This window comes from Tachyglossus aculeatus, chromosome 26 (assembly GCF_015852505.1).
Source record: "Tachyglossus aculeatus isolate mTacAcu1 chromosome 26, mTacAcu1.pri, whole genome shotgun sequence".
Taxonomy (NCBI): domain Eukaryota; kingdom Metazoa; phylum Chordata; class Mammalia; order Monotremata; family Tachyglossidae; genus Tachyglossus; species Tachyglossus aculeatus.
In genome coordinates, this window is record NC_052091.1 from 2238434 (window position 1) to 2256720 (window position 18287).

General features: G+C 53.2%; 2 protein-coding genes across 2 annotated transcripts; one reads left to right on the top strand and one right to left on the bottom strand.

The window, feature by feature from the left end:
* Positions 1–1148: 1148 nt before the first annotated feature.
* On the bottom strand, positions 1149–8625 carry C26H19orf54 (chromosome 26 C19orf54 homolog). The gene is made up of 6 exons (XM_038767487.1): positions 8139–8625; positions 3315–3383; positions 2340–2464; positions 2110–2239; positions 1956–2026; positions 1149–1710 (listed from the first exon to the last, which is right to left on the bottom strand). Exons 1-6 carry the CDS (start codon positions 8405–8407, stop codon positions 1388–1390), a joined length of 987 nt encoding a protein of 328 aa, XP_038623415.1. The 5' UTR covers positions 8408–8625; the 3' UTR covers positions 1149–1387.
* A 257-nt stretch (positions 8626–8882) lies between these two features.
* On the top strand, positions 8883–17577 carry SNRPA (small nuclear ribonucleoprotein polypeptide A). The gene is made up of 7 exons (XM_038767306.1): positions 8883–8939; positions 11219–11309; positions 15013–15185; positions 16121–16297; positions 16603–16776; positions 16886–16974; positions 17116–17577. The coding sequence occupies exons 2-7, from the start codon at positions 11237–11239 to the stop codon at positions 17273–17275; spliced, it is 846 nt and encodes a 281-aa protein (XP_038623234.1). The 5' UTR covers positions 8883–8939; positions 11219–11236; the 3' UTR covers positions 17276–17577.
* Positions 17578–18287: the final 710 nt, after the last annotated feature.

Genomic DNA, 18287 nt, shown 5'->3' on the forward strand with positions numbered 1-18287 from the left:
GCCGCTTCCCGCCTCTCAGACGCTGAGCCACCGCCTGCCCTGGACTGAAGGGAACCGTGAGGATGGCTACCTGTGGGGACTGGACAACATTATCGGCATCCTGGGCGCGCTGGCTCGGGCCTGAGTCCCCGTCCGTCCCCACACCCCGTGGCCCCCCTCCCCACGTGCCCCGCTCATGCTCCAGATTTATTTATCGGCCGAGGTGTTGGTATCCCACCGTGGCCTCTGGCACTGTCGTTGGCCAAGGACCGGCCTCACCCCTACGCTTTGTGAAGAGGAAGTTGAGGGGGCACAGACTCTGAGGTATCTCTGCCCCTGAGGGAGCCTGGGAGCAGGAAGACGGGCAACGGGACTGTGCGCTCCCTTCCTCTCTGCCCCCAAAGGGGCACAGGTGTGGAGAAGCTGCTGGCAGGGAGGGGTTGTGTGTCTCCATATCCAGCTGGATGTGAACATGACCATAACAGTTGAGCTCTTCGGGGAACTCCTGGGAGCCAACCTCCTCCTGGTGCTCCCTCTGCCCCTTCCTCCTCCTCAGGACAGAGCTGGGCCTGGGGCAGCCTCCAGAGGCAGGGGCTCGGCAGGGCCTCCCTCTCGGCCGGCCACCAGCCAAAGCCCTGGCTTCCCCTGACCCCGCAGGGGGCACGGCTAGGGCCCACCTCCTCCTCCACTGGCCCGGCCTTGCCCTTTGAGAGTCACTGGGCTTGGGCCGGTGCCACCACTGTGAGTCCCTTCCTTCCGCTCGGGGGGCCCCTGCAAACACCTCTTTGGCCCAAGTTGGGGGCCAGGCTCCCCTCCACAAATGCCCCAGGTTTGAGCCGGGCGGCGATTTGGGGGGGGAATACTGTAAGCCACTGCCCCCAGCTGTCTTTTCACCGGGCGCTCCTGGGAACCGACTCAGGGAAGGGGGGTGGGCCAGGCCCAGCCCCCCACAACCCAGCCGTTACCAAAGCTGCCGGAATTCCCGGGGCCCTACCCCTGGGCCCGCACTTCCTCGGTCCCCGGCCACTGAGAAGAAAGCCGGCCTTTTTTTTTAGCTGGGGGGGTGTTGGCTTAAAGGGGTGGGGTTGGGGTGCCCCCCTCCCTCACCCTGCCTGGGGCAGGCCAGGCCCCAGCCCCTCACAAAGCAGCCACGGAGCCTTTTCTAATCCTAACCTTTTTACTTATTTATAAACACGGACAGAGACTGGATAGGGGCGCCTGGGCTTCCCCACCGCCGCCCCAATAAAAGCCCCGTGAGGCGGACTACGCGTCTCTGTGTCCATTCCCTCCTAGGCCGGGTGCAACGGAGCTGACGTTTTCTTCCTCCGCTTTCGGAGCCATCACTCCCCTGGGCCCAACTTCACGCGACCCCTACGTCTCCTGCGGCGGGGGGTCGGGGGGGGGGATCTCAGTCACAGTGGGGGCCCGGGTGCAGCAGCAAAGCCTGGCCACACAGCCCCGCCTTCACTCCCCCCGTGGGCACCACGTAAGTCTTTCCGTCGGCTGCCCGGGCCGGGGAGAAGTCTGTGAGCTGCAGGTTGCTCTGGCACAGCTGCTCGTAGTCCCACAGCTGGTAGAGGCAGCTCTTGCCCTGCTTGGCCAGGACGTGGACGGCCACGGGCACCTTGGGGTAGGCGGCCGACCGGTGGTGCGGGTGGAAGAGGCCGGCGAGGTCCGGGTCCTCGTGGAAGGCGTTGGGTGGTGGGGGGTCCCGCACCCCCAGCAGGACACCTTGGGTGGAAGTTGGGGGCTGCCGGTTGGCACAGGGGGCTGAGGGGAGGGGAGGCTGGGAGTTGTGAGGGGAACTGTGGAGCGGGCTCCTTTCTTGGCAGTTGCCCTGCTTGAGGCTGAAGCCCTGGTTGGCTAGGGGAGACCAGGGCAGAGACCAAACCCACCCAGGTCCCCGCTCACCCGCCTCTGCTTTCCTGGGAGCTGGACAATGTCCAGATGCCCACTGTGATGCCCCCCAGACCTACCTGCACTGACCGCCCAGTGGGCCTTGTGTCCCTGCCGCTGGCAGGGCTCGTGGTTACAGTCCTCGTCGTAGCTGAAGGGTGGAAGTTAAGGCTTCTGGACGGAATGAGGTGCCCCTCCCTCCGCTCCCTCCCCTCGTGGTGAAATCAAGGACACGGGACGAGCAGGGGGTGCCCGGCAGTGATGTGCCGTAGGACGCGCTGGCGGTTGTGCCCCCCCAAGCCGCCCACAAGGAGCTCTGCCCGGCAGCCGTACACTTCCTGGGCCAGCTTGGCCATGTCAGCAGCTGCAACAGGAGGAGCCGGGGTGGGGTGGCGGCGGCCATCCCGGGACCCAAGATCTACCGGACCGGTTGGTGGTCTCCACCCCCGCTCCCCTCCGCTGACCTGAGAACATCTCGCCCTGTGCCGTGTAACCCCGCTCCATGGCCGTGGCCACGATCCTCTCCAGGGGCACGCTGGCGGGAGGGGCCAGCAAGGACCCTGCCATCCACAGGGCCACCAGCCCGCACCTGGGGGTCGGGGAGGAAAGACCGAGGTCAGGGCAGACGCTGTGGCCTTCCTCCGTCCCGCGGGGCGGATGTTCTCGCGTCTTGGCTGCGGCCCTGCTGCCCGGAGCACGGAGCAAATCCCAGACTCGGCAAAGGGACGGACCTGAGGCAGGGGAAGAGAGCTGGGCCCTGGGATGGGGCTCCCCGGGGGGCAGGGACTTATTCTGGGCACTCATAGCTAGCCAAGAAGGTGGCCCAAGCTGTGGTTGCCTGCTTGGGTCAGCGTATGCCCATTCTTACGACTGCAGTTCGGGCCCTCTGCCTGCCTCTCCCTTTCCCGTGGCTCCGCTCCGGGTCTCCTTCTCCCTGAGGGTGGGTGGGTAAGGCCCGGGGAACCGACCCAGTTGCAGGCCAGGGGCTGGGGGAGGGAGAGCAAATTTTGCTTCTGAATCACTGTTCCCGCCGCCTCGCCCCCACCCCACGCGCCATCTGCCACCCGCGGTTCCTTTGCGGCAAGGGCACAGACAAGCTCCTATGCCTTCACGTGGGGAAGCCTCAGAACAAGTCCATCCTGCCAAGCCCGGAAAGATGGGGGGTCCGAGGCCCTCCTGACCTGGAGACCCATAAAATCTGAGAGATTCCTCCCCCACCTGTCACTCCTAACCTCTTCAAATAGCCTGTTCCCTCCTGCTCTGGGTTTGGAGGTCAAGAAAGGGAGGCTCACTGCTTTGACCCTGGCACTCCACCCTGTCTTCGGGCTTCTTGGTTTCAGGCAGGGCCGCCCATCCGATCCACAGGATCCACAGGATCCTTCCCCTGAGGGAAGGAGAAGGGTGGGACAGGAGAGGAAGGGAAGCCATGCTCAACTCACTGGGGTCCTTCCTGGATGAGGGAAGGCAAGTCTGCACAGAAGAGAAGCCACTGCAGGTCACTCCTGAAACTGAAACAAAACAGCATCAGGTTTCTTCCCTCTCCTCCAGTCTTTTCTGAGAAATACAGCGGCATCCTAAAACGGGCGAGGTTCTCATCAGGTCATCATCATCATCATCATCAATCGTATTTATTGAGCGCTTACTATGTGCAGAGCACTGTACTAAGCGCTTGGGAAGTACAAATTGGCAACATCTAGAGACAGTCCCTACCCAACAGTGGGCTCACAGTCTAAAAGGGGGAGACAGAGAACAAAACCAAACATACTAACAAAATAAAATAAATAGAATAGATATGTACAAATAAAATAAATAGAGTAAAAAATATGTACAAACATATATACATATATACAGGTGCTGTGGGGAAGGGAAGGAGGTAAGATGGGGGGGATGGAGAGGGGGAATGGAGAGGGGGTCCACAGAGTCACAGAGTCCAGGGCCCCATCGATCGATGGAATTTTCTGAGCGCTTACTATGTGCAGGGCACTGTACTGAGTGCTTGGGAGAGTACGACAGAGGTGGTACCCACAAGAAGCTCAGAGTGGGTGATGGTCTTTAAAATCAATTACGGTTAAGTTTGTTAAGGGCTGAGGGTGGGGTGAACACCGAGTGCAGCGAGGGAACGGATCCACGTTCACGCGGCCTGGGCCTGGAGAGTGAGGGTACATTTCTGTCCCTTCTTCAGATTTCCTGGTCAGTCACGAACAGTGAAGCACGGCAGAGGCCAAACATCTGGGCCCCATAAGGTCTGGACTCATTCCCAGGCTGGGGGAAGACCAGAGGGAGGAGACATACTGTCTGCTGGGGCCAGTGGATTTTATTGAACGTTCTCCAAATAACAGGAATGTCCTAACTTTGTACAAAAATCATAATAAAAAACCCCTTAATGTTCATTTTCAAAGGATATTTTCTCATATTACCCATTGCAATTATTTATTTTTCTTTATTCCCTGGGCCTGCAGCCTTGCCCTGGCTCCATACTGTTCCTGGGGTAGAGGACAGAGTACAGTCTGGGAGCCAAGAGGACCTGGATCTGTCACTAGCCTGCTGTGTGACCTTGGGCAAGTCCACCTCCAAAGTAATTTAAAGGCTCTGCAAAGAAACTACAGGCCCGGCTGAGACCTCGGCCACCAGAGTGCCCTGACTGGCAAACCCAGGGACGGGTTTTTGGGAGCTACGTGCCAGAACGGCCTAATGGAAAGAGTTTAGGCTCGGGAGTCAGAAGACCTGGGTTCTAATCTCATCCCTGCCATTTACCTGCCATGTTCATTCATTCAATCGTATTTACTGAGCGCTTACTGTGTGCAGAGCACTGTACTAAGCGCTTGGGAAGTACAAGTTGGCAACATCTAGAGACGGTCCCTACCCAACATTGGGCTCATCATCATCATCAATTGTATTTATTGAGCGCTTACTGTGTGCAGAGCACTGTACTAAGCACTTGGTAAGTACAAGTTGGCAACATATAGAGACAGTCCCTACCCAACAGTGGGCTCACAGTCTAAAAGGGGGAGACAGAGAACAAAACCAAACATACTAACAAAATAAAATAGAATAGATATGTACAAGTTAAATAAATAAATAAATTATTAATAATAATTAATAATAATAAATAGAGTAACAAATATGTACAAACATATATATATATAATATATGTATATAATATATACATACATCTAGGCTCACAGTCTAGAAGGGGGAGACAGAGAACAAAACCAAACATACTAACAAAATAAAATAAATAGAATAGATATGTACAAGTAAAATAAACAAATAAATGAATAATAATCATAATAAATAGAGTAACAAATATGTACAAACATATACATATAATATATGTATATAATATAATATATACATACATCTAGGCTCACAGTCTAGAAGGGGGAAACAGAGAACAAAACAAAACATATTAACAAAATAAAATAAATAGAATAAATATGTACAAATAGAGTAATCTATGGCAAGTCATTTCACTTCTCTGTTCCTCAGTTTCCTCATCTGTAAAATGGGAATTTTATACCTAGCTTCCCTCCTACTTAGTCTGCTAGCCCCATGTAGGAAAGTAACTGTCTTACCTTGTCACGCATCTATGCCTGACCACCACTCTCTCCACCTTCAAAACGGGTCACATCTCCAAAAGACCTTCCCTCATTAAGCCCTTTTTTCCCCAGCTCGGTCTCCCTTCTGCGTCACCTATGTACCTGGATCTGTGACTTTTGGGTATTTGATATTCACCCCAACCCCATAGTATTTATGTATATATCTTTAAAATTATTGATTTATTCATAGCAATGTTTGTCTTACCCTTTAGACGGTAAACTTTTTATGGGCAGGGAATGTGTCTGCTAATTCTGTTATATTGTGCTTTCTCAGGCATTTGATACAGTGGTCTGCACATAGTAAGCACTCAATATATACCATTGATTATCTTGTATCTACCTCAGCGCTTAGTAGGGTGCTTGGCACAGTGTAAGTACTTAATTATTACTGTTATCACCTCCCTCACTGTCCCCTCATCTTCCTCCTTCTCCTCCTTGGATACAGAGCTGACAGGCAGGGGTGAGTGATGCAGTGGCAGCCTGACAGAAGGCTCGTTGTCTCCAGACTGTAAACTCGCTGTGGCAGGTAATGTGCCTTTATATTGTTATATTGTATTTTCCCAAGCGCTTAGTATAGTGCTCTGCACACAGTAAGCGCTCAATAAATATTACTGAATGGACTGAGTAAACGAGGAGAGAGGGAATGCAGTTGCGGAACAGTTGATTTTCTCTTAAAAATCCAGAACAGCGCACATTCTGCACTGATTTCTCGCATGCTAGACCGTAAACTGGCTGCTATATTGCATCCAAGTGCTTAGTACAGTGCTCTGCACTCAATAAAAGTCGCATGGCATAGTGGATAGAGCACGGGACTGGGAGTCAGAACGACTTGGGTTCGACTCAGTGGAAAGAGTACGGGCTTGGGAGTCAGAGGTCATGGGTTCTAATCCCAGCTCCTCCGCTTGTCAGCTGGGTGACTTTGGGCAAGTCACTTTGCTTCTCTGCGCTTCAGTCACCTCATCCGTAAAATGGGGATTAAGACTGTGAGCACCAAATGGGACACCCTGATCACCTTGTATCCCCTCAGCGCTTGGAACAGTACTTCGCCCATAGTCAGCGCTTAACAAATAACATCATAATTACTATTATTAATCTCAACTCTGCCACTTGTCTCCTATGTGACCTTGGCAGCGTGGCTCAGTGGAAAAGCACGGGCTTTGGAGTCAGAGTTCAAGGTTTCAAATCCCAGCTCCGCCAATTGTGAGCTGTTTGATTTTGGGCAAGTCACTTTAACTTCTCTGGGCCTCAGTTGCCTCATCTGTAAAATGGGGATTAAGACCGTGAGCCCCCCGTGGGACAACTTGATCACCTTGTAACCTCCCCAACGCTTAGAACAGTGCTTTGCACATTGTAAATGCTTATTAAATGCCATCATTATTATTACTAAAATGGGGATAAAGACTGTGAGCCCCCCGTGGGACAACCTGATCACCTTGTAACCTCCCCAATGCTTAGAACAGTGCTTTGCACATTCTAAGCGCTTAATAAATGCCATCATTATTATTACTAAAATGGGGGTTAAGACTGTGAGCCCCCATGGGACAACCTGATCACCTTGTAACCTCCCCAGCGCTTAGAACAGTGCTTTGCACATAGTGGCTCAGTGTGGCTCAGTGGAAAGAGCACGGGCTTTGGAGTCAGAGGTCATGGGTTCAAATCCCGACTCCGCCACATGTCTGCTGTGTGACCTTGGGCAAGTCACTTAACTTCTCTGAGCCTCAGTTACCTCATCTGTAAAATGGGGATTAAGACTGTGAACCCCACATGGGACAACCTGATCACTTCGTAACCCCCTAGCGCTTAGAACAGTGCTTTGCACATAGTAAGCACTTAACAAATGCCAACATTATTATTATTATTACTATTAATCAATCAATTGTATTTATTGAGCACTTACTGTGTGCAGAGCACTGTACTAAGCGCTTGGGAAGTACAAGTTGGCAACATAACATATTAGTAAGCACTTAATAAATGCCATCATTATTATTATTATTGGCAAATCACCATCAATCGTATTTATTGAGCGCTTACTGTGTGCAGAGCACTGTACAAAGTGCTTGGGAAGTACAAGTTGGTAACATATAATCACTTTGCTGCTTTATGCCTCAGTTACCCAATGGAGATTACGACTGAGAGCCCCATGTGGGACAACCTGATAACCTTGTATCTGCACCAGTGCTTGGAACACTGCTGGGCACATGGCAGGCGCTTAAGCCATACCATCTTTATTATTAATAAGCGCTCCCTTCTAGACTGTAAGCCCACTGTTGGGTAGGGACTGTCTCTATATGTTGCCAGCTTGTACTTCCCAAGCGCTTAGTACAGTGCTCTGCCCACAGTAAGCGCTCAATAAATACAATTGATTGATTGACTGATTGGTTTCTTGCCAGCCACGTGGGGAAGAACCATCTGGAAAAGGGGATAGGTCTTTTTAGACTGTGAGCCCACTGTTGGGTAGGGACTGTCTCTATATGTTGCCAATTTGTACTTCCCAAGCGCTTAGTCCAGTGCTCTGCACATAGTAAGCGCTCAATAAATACGATTGATGATGATGACCGGGGCCTTCATGCCCCTCTGGGTCTCCCTCGCCCACCTCCCTCGCCCACTGGGGGTCTTGCTCTGGACTGGAGGATCTGAATGGGGGGCATCGTGTAGGGACCCTACCGGTCCTTGTGGAGGGTGAGGAGCCGCTTGATGTCGTCGTGGGCCCCCGGGGTGGGGCCTGCCCTCCTCAGGGCCTCCTGCAGGAGATGGCTCTTCGCCACCCCGAAGACCAGGGGGGCAACCGGTGGCCCAGGGGGAGGAGGAGGAGGGCACGGGGGGCTTGGGGGGCTTAGAGGGGCATCCTGGGGGGCTGAGGGCGGGGGTGGTGGGGGAGGAACCTGAGGGCTTGGGAGTGGACAGGGGGAGGAGAGGGCAGGAGGGGCCACCATCCCTGAGGGCCTCGAGCACGAGGGAACGTTAGGCAAGCCAAAAGCCCTGAGTGGGCAAGGTCAAAGGTTAGGAGAGAAGGTCAAAGGTTAGGAGAGAAGGTCAAAGGTTAGGAGAGAAGGTTATAGGTTAGGAGAGAAGGTCAAAGGTTACGGGTGTGGCAGTCAGAGGGGACAAAGGGCAACCTCCCCGCCCCTCAAAATGGCGTCGCTCTTGCCTGGTCCCCACGCCGGCTGCGACCACGTGACGCCGGCGTCCCTCGCCCTCCCCACGCCTCCAAATCACGTGACCCGCCCCTCCCCCGCGATGCCCGGATGTAGGTCACGTGCCGCGGGGGGCGGGGCGAGGAAGGCGCGCCGAGGGCGGGAGCACGATCTGCGATCTGATTGGGCGACGGGCGAGCGGGGCGGCCGCTCTTCGCGGGGATTGGGCCCGGCCGGGGGTGGGCGGGGCCGTAACCGGAAGCGGCCGCGGAGGAGCGAGCAGTCGTTGGCGGCGGGAGCGGAGGGGTCAATCGGTGGCCATCCGTTGGAGGTGAGATCAGGTGGTGCGGGGCGGGTGGTGCGGTGGGCTCCCAGGGGGTCGGCCTTCCTCTCGGGACGGGAATTTTCAGGCTCTCCGGTCCCCGAAGCTACGGGCGCCTCCTCCCGTCCGGGCCGATTGATGATGACACCGGAGCTCCCAATCAATCAATCAATCAAACCCTACTGAGAGCTCACCTCCTCCAGGAGGCCTTCCCAGACTGAGCCCCTTCCTTCCTCTCCCCCTCGTCCCCCTCTCCATCCCCCTCATCTTACCTCCTTCCCTTCCCCACAGCACTGTATATATGTTTGTACATATTTATTTATTTATTTATTTTACTTGTACATACCTATTCTATTTATTTCATTTTGTTAGTATGTTTGATTTTGTTCTCTGTCTCCCCCTTTTAGACTGTGAGCCCACTGTTGGGTAGGGACTGTCTCTATATGTTGCCAATTTGTACTTCCCAAGCGCTTAGTCCAGTGCTCTGCACACAGTAAGCGCTCAATAAATACGATTGATGATGATGATGATGATCAATCAATCGTATTTATTGAGCGCTTACTGTGTGCAGAGCACTGGACTAATTGATGGCGACCTCAAAAAGGAGGGGGGATCCTGCAGCCCATCGGTCTGGTTTAGGCAGGGAGTGTCTCAATATGTTGCCAACTTGTACTTCCCAAGCGCTTAGTACAGTGCTCTGCACACAGTAAGCGCTCAATAAATACGATTGATGGTGATGGTGATGATGATGATGATCAATCAATCAATCGTATTTATTGAGCGCTTACTGTGTGCAGAGCACTGGGCTAATTGATGGCGACCTCAAAAAGGAGGGGGGGACCCTGCAGCCCATCGGTCTGGTTTAGGCAGGGACCGTCTCTATTTGTTGCCAACTTGTACTTCCCAAGCGCTTAGTACAGTGCTCTGCACAAAGTAAGCGCTCAATAAATACGATTGATGATGATGATGATAATTCTGGGGGTGCAGCCTACACTACCGCCCGTGCTTGCAACGTAGTAATAATAATAATGATGGCATCTATTAAGCGCTTGCACAGTTCTAAGCGCTGGGGAGGTTACAGAGTGATCCGGTTATCCCACAGTCTTAATCCCCATTTTACAGATGAGGGAACCGAGGTCCAGAGAAGTTAAGTGACTTGCTCAAAGTCGCACAGCTGACAGTTGGCGGAGCCGGGATTTGAACCCATGACCTCTGACTCCAAATAATAATAATGGCATTTATTAAGCGCTTACTATGTGCAAAGCACTGTTCTAAGCGCTGGGGAGGTTACAAGGTGATGGGGTTATCCCACGGGGGGGCTTACAAACTTCATCCCCATTTTACAGATGAGGTAACAGGCCCAGAGAAGTGAAGTGACTTGCCCAAAGTCACACAGCTGACAATTGGCAGAGCTGAGATTTGAACCCATGACCTCTGACTCCAAAGCCCGGGCTCTTTCCACTGAGCCACGCTGCTTCTCCTAAAGCCCGTGCTCTTTCCACCGAGCCATGCTGCTTGTCAATAATAAGTGCTTAACAAATACCATCATTACTGGTATTATGTCGGGACCCATTCAATCAGTGGTATTAACTGAGCACTTACTGGGTGCAGAGCACTGTACTAAACCCTTGGGAGAGTACAGTGTAACAATGAACAGACACGTTTTCTGCAAACAAAGAGTTTACAGGGTGGAGGGAGAGACGGGTTCTCATTCCAACTTCACCACTTGTCTAATCTGTGACCTGGGGCAAATTACTTCATTTCTGTGGGCCTCAGTTCCCTCATCTATAAATTGGGGGTTAAGACTGTGAGCTCCACGTGGGACAGGGACTTTGTCCAACCCGATTTGCTTGTATTCACCTCAGTGTTTAGTACATTGCCTGACGCTTAGTAATAATAATAATGGTATTTGTTAAGCGCTTACTATGTGCAAGACACTGTTCTAAGCTCTGGGGCGGATACAAGGTGATCACGTCCCACATGGGGTTTACAGTCTTAATCCCCATTTTACAGATGAGGGAACTGAGGCTCAAAGAAGTGAAGTGACTTGCCCAAGGTCACACAGCAGACAGGTGGTGGAGCTGGGATTAGAACCCGTGACCTCTGACCCCTAACCCCGGGCTCTTTCCACTGAGCCACGTTGCTTCTCTGTAAGTGCTTAACAAATACCGCAATTATAAATTACAGGTCTGTACACTCCTTCTGGTCCAGAGGGTTACAGTGGTGGCTAGGGGAGCTGGAGGTCGAAGGGGAATTAGAAGCGACCTTTCTCACCTCGTTCTTTACAGGTTCTCAACAGTTCAGCCATGGCTGTGCCCGAGACTCGTCCGAATCACACCATCTATATCAACAACCTCAATGAGAAGATCAAGAAAGATGGTGAGTCGGTTGCTCTCCGAGGGGTCAATCAGTCAATCAATCAATCGTATTTATTGAGCGCTTACTATGTGCAGAGCACTGTACTAAGCGCTTGGGAAGTACAAATTGGCAACACATAGAGACGGTCCCTACCCAACAGTGGGCTCGCAGTCTAAAAGGGGGAGACAGAGAACAGAACCAAACATACCAACAAAATAAATAGGATAGAAATGTACAAGTAAAATAAATAAATAAATAGAGTAATAAATATGTACAACCATACATAAGGCCTGGGCCTGCCCTGGGAACCAGGGTGGCTTTGGAGGGAAGCAGTGTGGCCTAATGGAAAGAACCAGTATGATGCAGTGGATAGAACTGGGGCCTGGGAATCAGAACGTCGTGGATTCTAATTCCGAGTCCGCCATTTGTCCGCTGTGTGACCTTGGGCAAGTCACTTCACTTCTCTGGGCCTCAGTTCCCTCATCTGTAAAATAGGGGTGGAGACTGTGAGCCCCATGTGGGACAGGGACTGTGTCCAACCTGATTACCTCGCATTTACTCCAGTGCTTGGTGCATACTAAGTGCTTAACAAGTACCAGAATTATTATTAAAGAGTTTGAACCTGGAAGTCAGAGGACCTGGGTTCTAATCTCAGCGCTGCTATTGTTCTGTGACCTTTCTCTGCGACTCAGTTCCCTCCTCTGTAAAATGGGGGTTAAGACTGAGCCCCATGTTGGACATGGACTGGGTCCAACCTGATTAACTTGTTTCTACCCCAGAGTTTAGTACAGTGCTTGGGATAGACAGTAAACTTGTGGGCAGGGATTGTGTCTGTTATATTGTGCTCTCCGAAGCACTTAGTACAGTGCTCTGTGCACAGTAATCGCTTTGTAAATATGGTTGATTGGCTCATAGTAGGCACTTAACAAGCACCATAAAAAACATGGGCCTAGCTCTCCCTGAGACTTGAGCAGTGCCTCATTTCATTCATTCAGTTGTATTTATTGAGCGCTTACTGTGTGCAAAGCACTGTACTAAGCGCTTGGAAAGTACAAGCCTCCTGGTGACAGGTAGCTCTCCAAATAGCCTGTCTATTGGGATACCCTAGCTAGATTGATGATGATTGTGGTATTTAAGTGCTACAAGGTAATCACGTTCCTCATGGGGTTCGTACTCTAAGTAGGAGAGAGAGCAAATATTGAATCCCCATTTTGCAGATGATAGGAGTGAGGCACAGAGAAGCCAGGTGACTTGACCAAGGTCACCAAGCAGGTACGTGGCAGAGTAGGGATTAGATCCCGGGGCCTCAGCAGCATTTTGGGATTTGTAGTTCCAGGTGTTGAGCTATCTAACCTCCACGCTTCTCCTTCCTTAACGGTGGCTGTGGAAGATGCAGGGTTGGTGTCCTGAGCAAAGTCCCGTTTGGCTTACTTTGAAAGAGTCGCCACAGAGATTCCCTGCTCAGGCGTAGGCAGGGATCGGGGAATTCATTATGGTGTGTATCTTCTGCTACTAGATTGAAAGCTCCTTGGGGGCAGGATCATGGATTCCAACTCTCAAGCGTTTAGAATGGTGCTCTGTGTACAGTAGATGCTCAGTAAATACGACTGATGGATTCCAGTCATTTGCTGCAGTCTGGATCATGCTGGGTATGTTGCCCTTTTTTTATGGGGCTACTTAACCAAATTACTCAATCCATGATGTTTGTCACGTGCCTATTGTGGACAGTACATTGTATTACGGACTAGGGAAAGTACAATAGGAGGCATGACTTATCCTCTGCGGGTGTCCCATTCCTTCCCCCCGCCCCCAAAAAAGAAACAGAAAGGAGTTCTTTTAGAGTAGTCACAGTCAGTCAGTTGCATTTAATGAGCGTTTACTGTGTTGAGTGCTTGGATGAGTTCAGTACAACAGAGTTGGTAGGCACATTCCTTCCCCACAGTCGTCATCATCATCATCATCAATCGTATTTATTGAGCGCTTACTATGTGCAGAGCACTGTACTAAGCGCTTGGGAAGTACAAATTGGCAACATATAGAGACAGTCCCTACCCAACAGTGGGCTCACAGTCTAAAAGGGGGAGACAGAGAACAAAACAAACATACTAACAAAATAAAATAAATAGAATAGATATGTACAAGCAAAATAAATAAATAGAGTAATAAATATGTACAAACATATATACAGGTGAACTCAGTGAACAGTGAACTCAGTCTCTAGACACAGGGGAGACAGACATCAATATAAATAAAATAAAAGACAGAGATGTACATCAGTGCTTTGCGGCTTGGTGGGGGGAAGAGCAAAGGGAGCAAACCAGTGTGACGCAGAAGGGAGTGGGAGAAGAGGAGAGGAGGGTTTGTTTAGTCAGGGAAGGCCTCCTTCCTGGAGGAGACATACCTGCAATAAGACTTCAGAGGGGAGGAGAGTAATTGTCGGATATGAGGAGGGAGGGCGTTCCAGGCTAGAGGTGGGACGTGGGTGAGAGGTCGACGGAGAGATAGACGAGATCGAGGTACAGTGAGGAGATTATCATTAGAGGAGCGAAGTGTGCGAGCTGGGTTGTAATAGGAGAGCAGCGAGGTGAGGTAGGAGGGGGCAAGGTGAGTGAGTGGTTCAGAGTCCCAACCCACCACCCAGATGGAAAAGAAAACAGCGCCCGTAGCATGAGGTTTCCAGAAAACCTCAGGAAGACCTCCAGCTGCAGGGGTGCAGTGGACTCTGAGCCCCAGGGAGCCTGAAATTCTGCTCTTCTAGCCACATCATCCTACTGATGGTTGTTTGTATTTTGGGTGGTTGTCCTTTCAAATAATAATAACGGTATTTAAGCGCTTACCATGTGCCAGACACCGTACTAAACTCTGGGATGGAGACAAGCAGATTGGTTTGGGCATGGTCCCTTGTCCCACGTGGGGCTCACGGGCTCAATCCCCATTTTACAGATGAGGTAACTGAGGCCCAGAGAAGTGAAGTGATTTGCCCAAAGTCACATAGGCAAGTGGCAGAGCCAGGATTCTGACTGTCAGGCACCGGCTCTATCCACTGTGCAGTGCTGCTTAGTGTTGTGTAGTGTCATTGCCAACTTGTACTTCCCAAGTGCTTAGTACAGTGCTCTGCACACAGTAAACGCTCAATAAATACGATTGATTGATTGATGTGACCGTCTCCAGTCCTCCCGCTTTTGAAATTTTCAGATGCTCTTATTTTTGAGGGCCAGGGACCATGACTCAATCCCACCTGTTTATTCTTTCCTAGTACTTAGTACACTGTTTTGCATGTAGTAAGCACTTAATATCATTCGGACTTGCTGTTTTTAGAGTGTGCTGGAGCCTTAGGGGAGGATGCGATCTATTCAGTCGGTGCCTGAAACCCGTGGAAAACCCTCCCTCAGTTTCATGAGTCTGGCTGGAAAAGGACACCTTTGCAAACCTGCTGTTTTGCTGAGCAGCGGGGAGAGGGAGGGTTATTAATAATAACAATATTGTGCCAGTGGTTAAGCAGAATCAGTTCAGGCGTGGACTCTGTCCTCAAGGGGCTCACAGGTTCCTCATCTGTCAAAAGGGGATTCAAAATCTGTTCTCCCTCCTACCCAGACAAGCCCAGAGAAGTCATGCGATGGAACCGCGGTCACACGGCAGGCAGGTGATGGAGCCGGAATTAGACAGGCACTCTGTCTTTCTCTCACACTCAACCTCCTGTCTGCCCTTCTTCCCTCTCTTCCAGAGTTGAAGAAATCCCTGTACGCCATCTTCTCCCAGTTCGGCCAGATCCTGGACATCCTGGTGTCCCGGAGCCTGAAGATGCGGGGTCAGGCCTTTGTCATCTTCAAGGAGGTCAACAGCGCTACCAATGCGTTGCGCTCCATGCAGGGCTTCCCCTTCTACGATAAGCCCATGGTAAGTGGCCGGGTTGAGGAAAGGTCAGAGGAGTCTGTCCCGTCCCCCACCCCCATCGGCCGGGGGAATGAGTTCATCATAATAATGGTGGTATTTAAGCGCTTACTCTGTGCCAAGCACTGCTCTAAGCCCTGGTGGGGGATACAAGGCAATCAGGTTGTCCCATGTGGGGCTCACAGTCTTAATCCCCATTTTACAGATGAGGGAACTGAGGCATAGAGAAATGAAGTGACTTGCTCAAAGACATACAGCTGACGAGTGGCGGAGCTGTGACTAGAACCCATGACCTCTGGCTCCCAAGCCTGGGCTCTTTCCATTGAGCCTTCTAGACTGTGAGCCCACTGTTGGGTAGGGACCGTCTCTATGTGTTGCCGACTTGTGTTTCCCAAGCGCTTAGTACAGTGCTGTGCACACAGTAAGCGCTCAATAAATACGATTGATTGATTGATTGAGCCATGCTGCTTCATTTAAGCTCTCGCTGATGCCCTTTATTCCCCTGGGGTACAGGAGAAGATCTGGGGGCTGGTCTCCCCCCACTTCTCCCTTTGGTCCTTCCCTTGAAGGGTCCCCTGGCGAAGTGGGCAGGGAGACCCCCAGCAGGTTGGACTGAGGACCCCTGGGCCACGTGTACTTCTGTTCTCGTCCGAACCAAGGTTCAGCCCCCTCTAGACTGTTAGCCTGTTGTGAGTGAGGAAATGGGTCTATTCTATTGTTATAGCATCCTCTCCTAAGTGTTCAGTACAGTGCTGTGCACACAATAAGCACTCAGTAAATACAATTGACTGATGGTTGGTTCTGGTGGCGCCAGTTGGGTGCTTTGGAGCCCCGGCCGTGGTTCCGGGCATCCCCCGAGTCCCGCTCCGCCCCTCGGGTCTCCCGGCTGGCTCCGCGGATGAGCCGGGAGGCAGAAGCCGACCCGTTCCCTTTGGCCGCAGAGAATCCAGTACGCCAAGTCGGACTCTGACATCATCTCCAAGATGAAGGGCACGTATGTGGAGCGGGACCGCAAGCGGGAGAAGCGAAAGCCCAAGAGCCAGGAGGCGCCGGCCACCAAGAAGGCGGTGGCCGGGGCGGCTACCCCCGTGGTGCCCGCCGTGCAGGGTCCCGTCCCGGTAAGTGCCCCCCAACCCCAGACAGTCAAGACCCTGGTTGGAGTGGGCGGGCGGGCGTGTGGTCCCCATCTGTTGTTTTGCAGTTGCATGCCATTTTTCCTCTCCTGCCTCTGGCAGGAGGCAGAGGGTGCCGGGATCCCCCTCTCTTCCAATGACTTTTCCGCCCCGAGAGCTTGGAGGCGGAGCCCGCCTGACCGGGCTGCGGATGGGGTTGAGGTCAGGCAGAGATTGAAGCCCTGGCATGGCAAGAGGGGCAACTGAATCTCTCATCTCCCTCCCCCACCGCCCCTCTTCTCTGTGCGCAGGGGATGCCCCCCATGAGCCAGACCCCTCGCATGATGCATCACCTGCCAGGCCAGCCACCGTACATGCCACCTCCGGGCATGATCCCGCCCCCTGGCATGACCCCCGGCCAGATCCCCCCAGGAGCCATGCCCCCGCAGCAGATGATGGCCGGCCAGATGCCACCTGCCCAGCCGGTGAGTACCCTGTCCCCGACCCTCTCGGGTGGCGGGGGCAGCGATGGCCGGGTTGGCGTTGGAGGGTGCAGCTGGGGCTGCCCTCACCCCCACCCCTCTTTGTGCCCAGCTGTCGGAGAACCCACCCAACCACATCCTGTTCCTCACCAACCTACCCGAGGAGACCAACGAGCTCATGCTGTCCATGCTGTTCAACCAGTGAGTCCTCCGTCCCTCTGTGCTCTGGTGGGGTCGCGGCGGGTTGTGGGGAGGGGAAGGGGGACGAGCACCCCGGGACAGCTTCTGGCCGCCATCATGGTGCCCCCCATCCTCACCTGGACTCCCCTTCACCCCGTCCAGGTTCCCTGGCTTCAAGGAAGTCCGCCTGGTCCCCGGCCGCCACGACATCGCCTTTGTGGAGTTTGACAACGAGGTGCAGGCCGGAGCCGCTCGGGACGCCCTGCAGGGCTTCAAGATCACCCAGAACAATGCCATGAAGATCTCCTTTGCCAAGAAATAGTCACTCCCTCCCTCCCTCCCCCCCCCCCCCCCATTCCTGGCCTGCCCCCCATCCTCAGCTTGGGGCCACCAGGCCCCAAAGGTAAGTCCCATCTGGGGGTGGGGGGCCAGGCCTCAACTGTCCCCTCTTCCCTACCCTCTGCCTTTGTAACTTCTGGTGGTTTGGGGGTTTTTTTTGAGTGTGTGTGTGGGGGTGGGTGTTTGGATGTGAGCTGCCGGTCTTCAGCCTTGTACCCAGGGTCTGCATGGCAGGCATTGCACCTGGGGCTGAGGAGCCTAATAAAGTGTCCAACGTCGTCTTCCCCGCTGTGTCTACGTGCCGCTCCGTCCTTGAGGCGTCGGGGCCGCGAGGCCAGGTGGGGTGGTGGGCTTCCCTCGGCGGCCCGCTGCCCTACCAGGCTCGGTGGAGGATCCTGGCCCGGACCCTTGGAGTGGCCCACAGGGCGGAGGTCAGCGCCCACCCTCTGCAGTCGACCCGGCAGCTGGGGACGGAGGGCAAGGCCGGGCTGCGGCCTGATGCCACTGCCTTGACTGGCCCGGGCCTTCCCTCCTGCCCCATCCTCGCTCCTCACCACTGCCTCGGCTTGGTCAAACCCAACTCCAGCCCCCTCTCATTTAGCCACCGGGGACCCTTTCTCTGACACCCCCCCCCATCTTCATCGCCCACCCTGACCCTTTCTCCCCTCTTAGCAGTTGGGGAGAGAGCTCAGAGGTCATCCAGCCACCATTTTGCGATACCCAGGTCTTCTCGGAGACCTGGGGTGGGCACACCTGGATCTCAAGGCTTGAAAACGGCAGGGGCCATCACCCTCATTGTTTGGGGTCTTGAGATGGGCAGAAGGAGAAGATTGTGGGCGACAATCTCGCCACTCTGGGTGGGACTTCTTCTCTTTGCCCCCCATCTCAGAGCCTCGTCCTGGCTTGGGGTAAGCCGAGTGAGGCCTGCCAGGCGCTGATCTGCTCTGCGGTCCAGATAAGAGCAGGCCAGACAGACAGACACACATACACACACT

Bases quoted from the DNA above. Each gene is read 5' to 3' on its own strand.
- SNRPA (XM_038767306.1), top strand. From the start codon at position 11,237: ATGGCTGTGCCCGAGACTCGTCCGAATCACACCATCTATATCAACAAC. The intron at 16,777-16,885 runs GTGAGTACCCTG...CTTTGTGCCCAG, and splicing joins AGATGCCACCTGCCCAGCCG to CTGTCGGAGAACCCACCCAA. The intron at 16,975-17,115 runs GTGAGTCCTCCG...CACCCCGTCCAG, and splicing joins CTGTCCATGCTGTTCAACCA to GTTCCCTGGCTTCAAGGAAG.
- C26H19orf54 (XM_038767487.1), bottom strand. From the start codon at position 8,407: ATGGTGGCCCCTCCTGCCCTCTCCTCCCCCTGTCCACTCCCAAGCCCT. The intron at 3,384-8,138 runs GTAGGGTCCCTA...GTTTTGTTTCAG, and splicing joins CTCACCCTCCACAAGGACCG to TTTCAGGAGTGACCTGCAGT. The intron at 2,240-2,339 runs GTCAGCGGAGGG...CTCCTGTTGCAG, and splicing joins ACAGGGCGAGATGTTCTCAG to CTGCTGACATGGCCAAGCTG.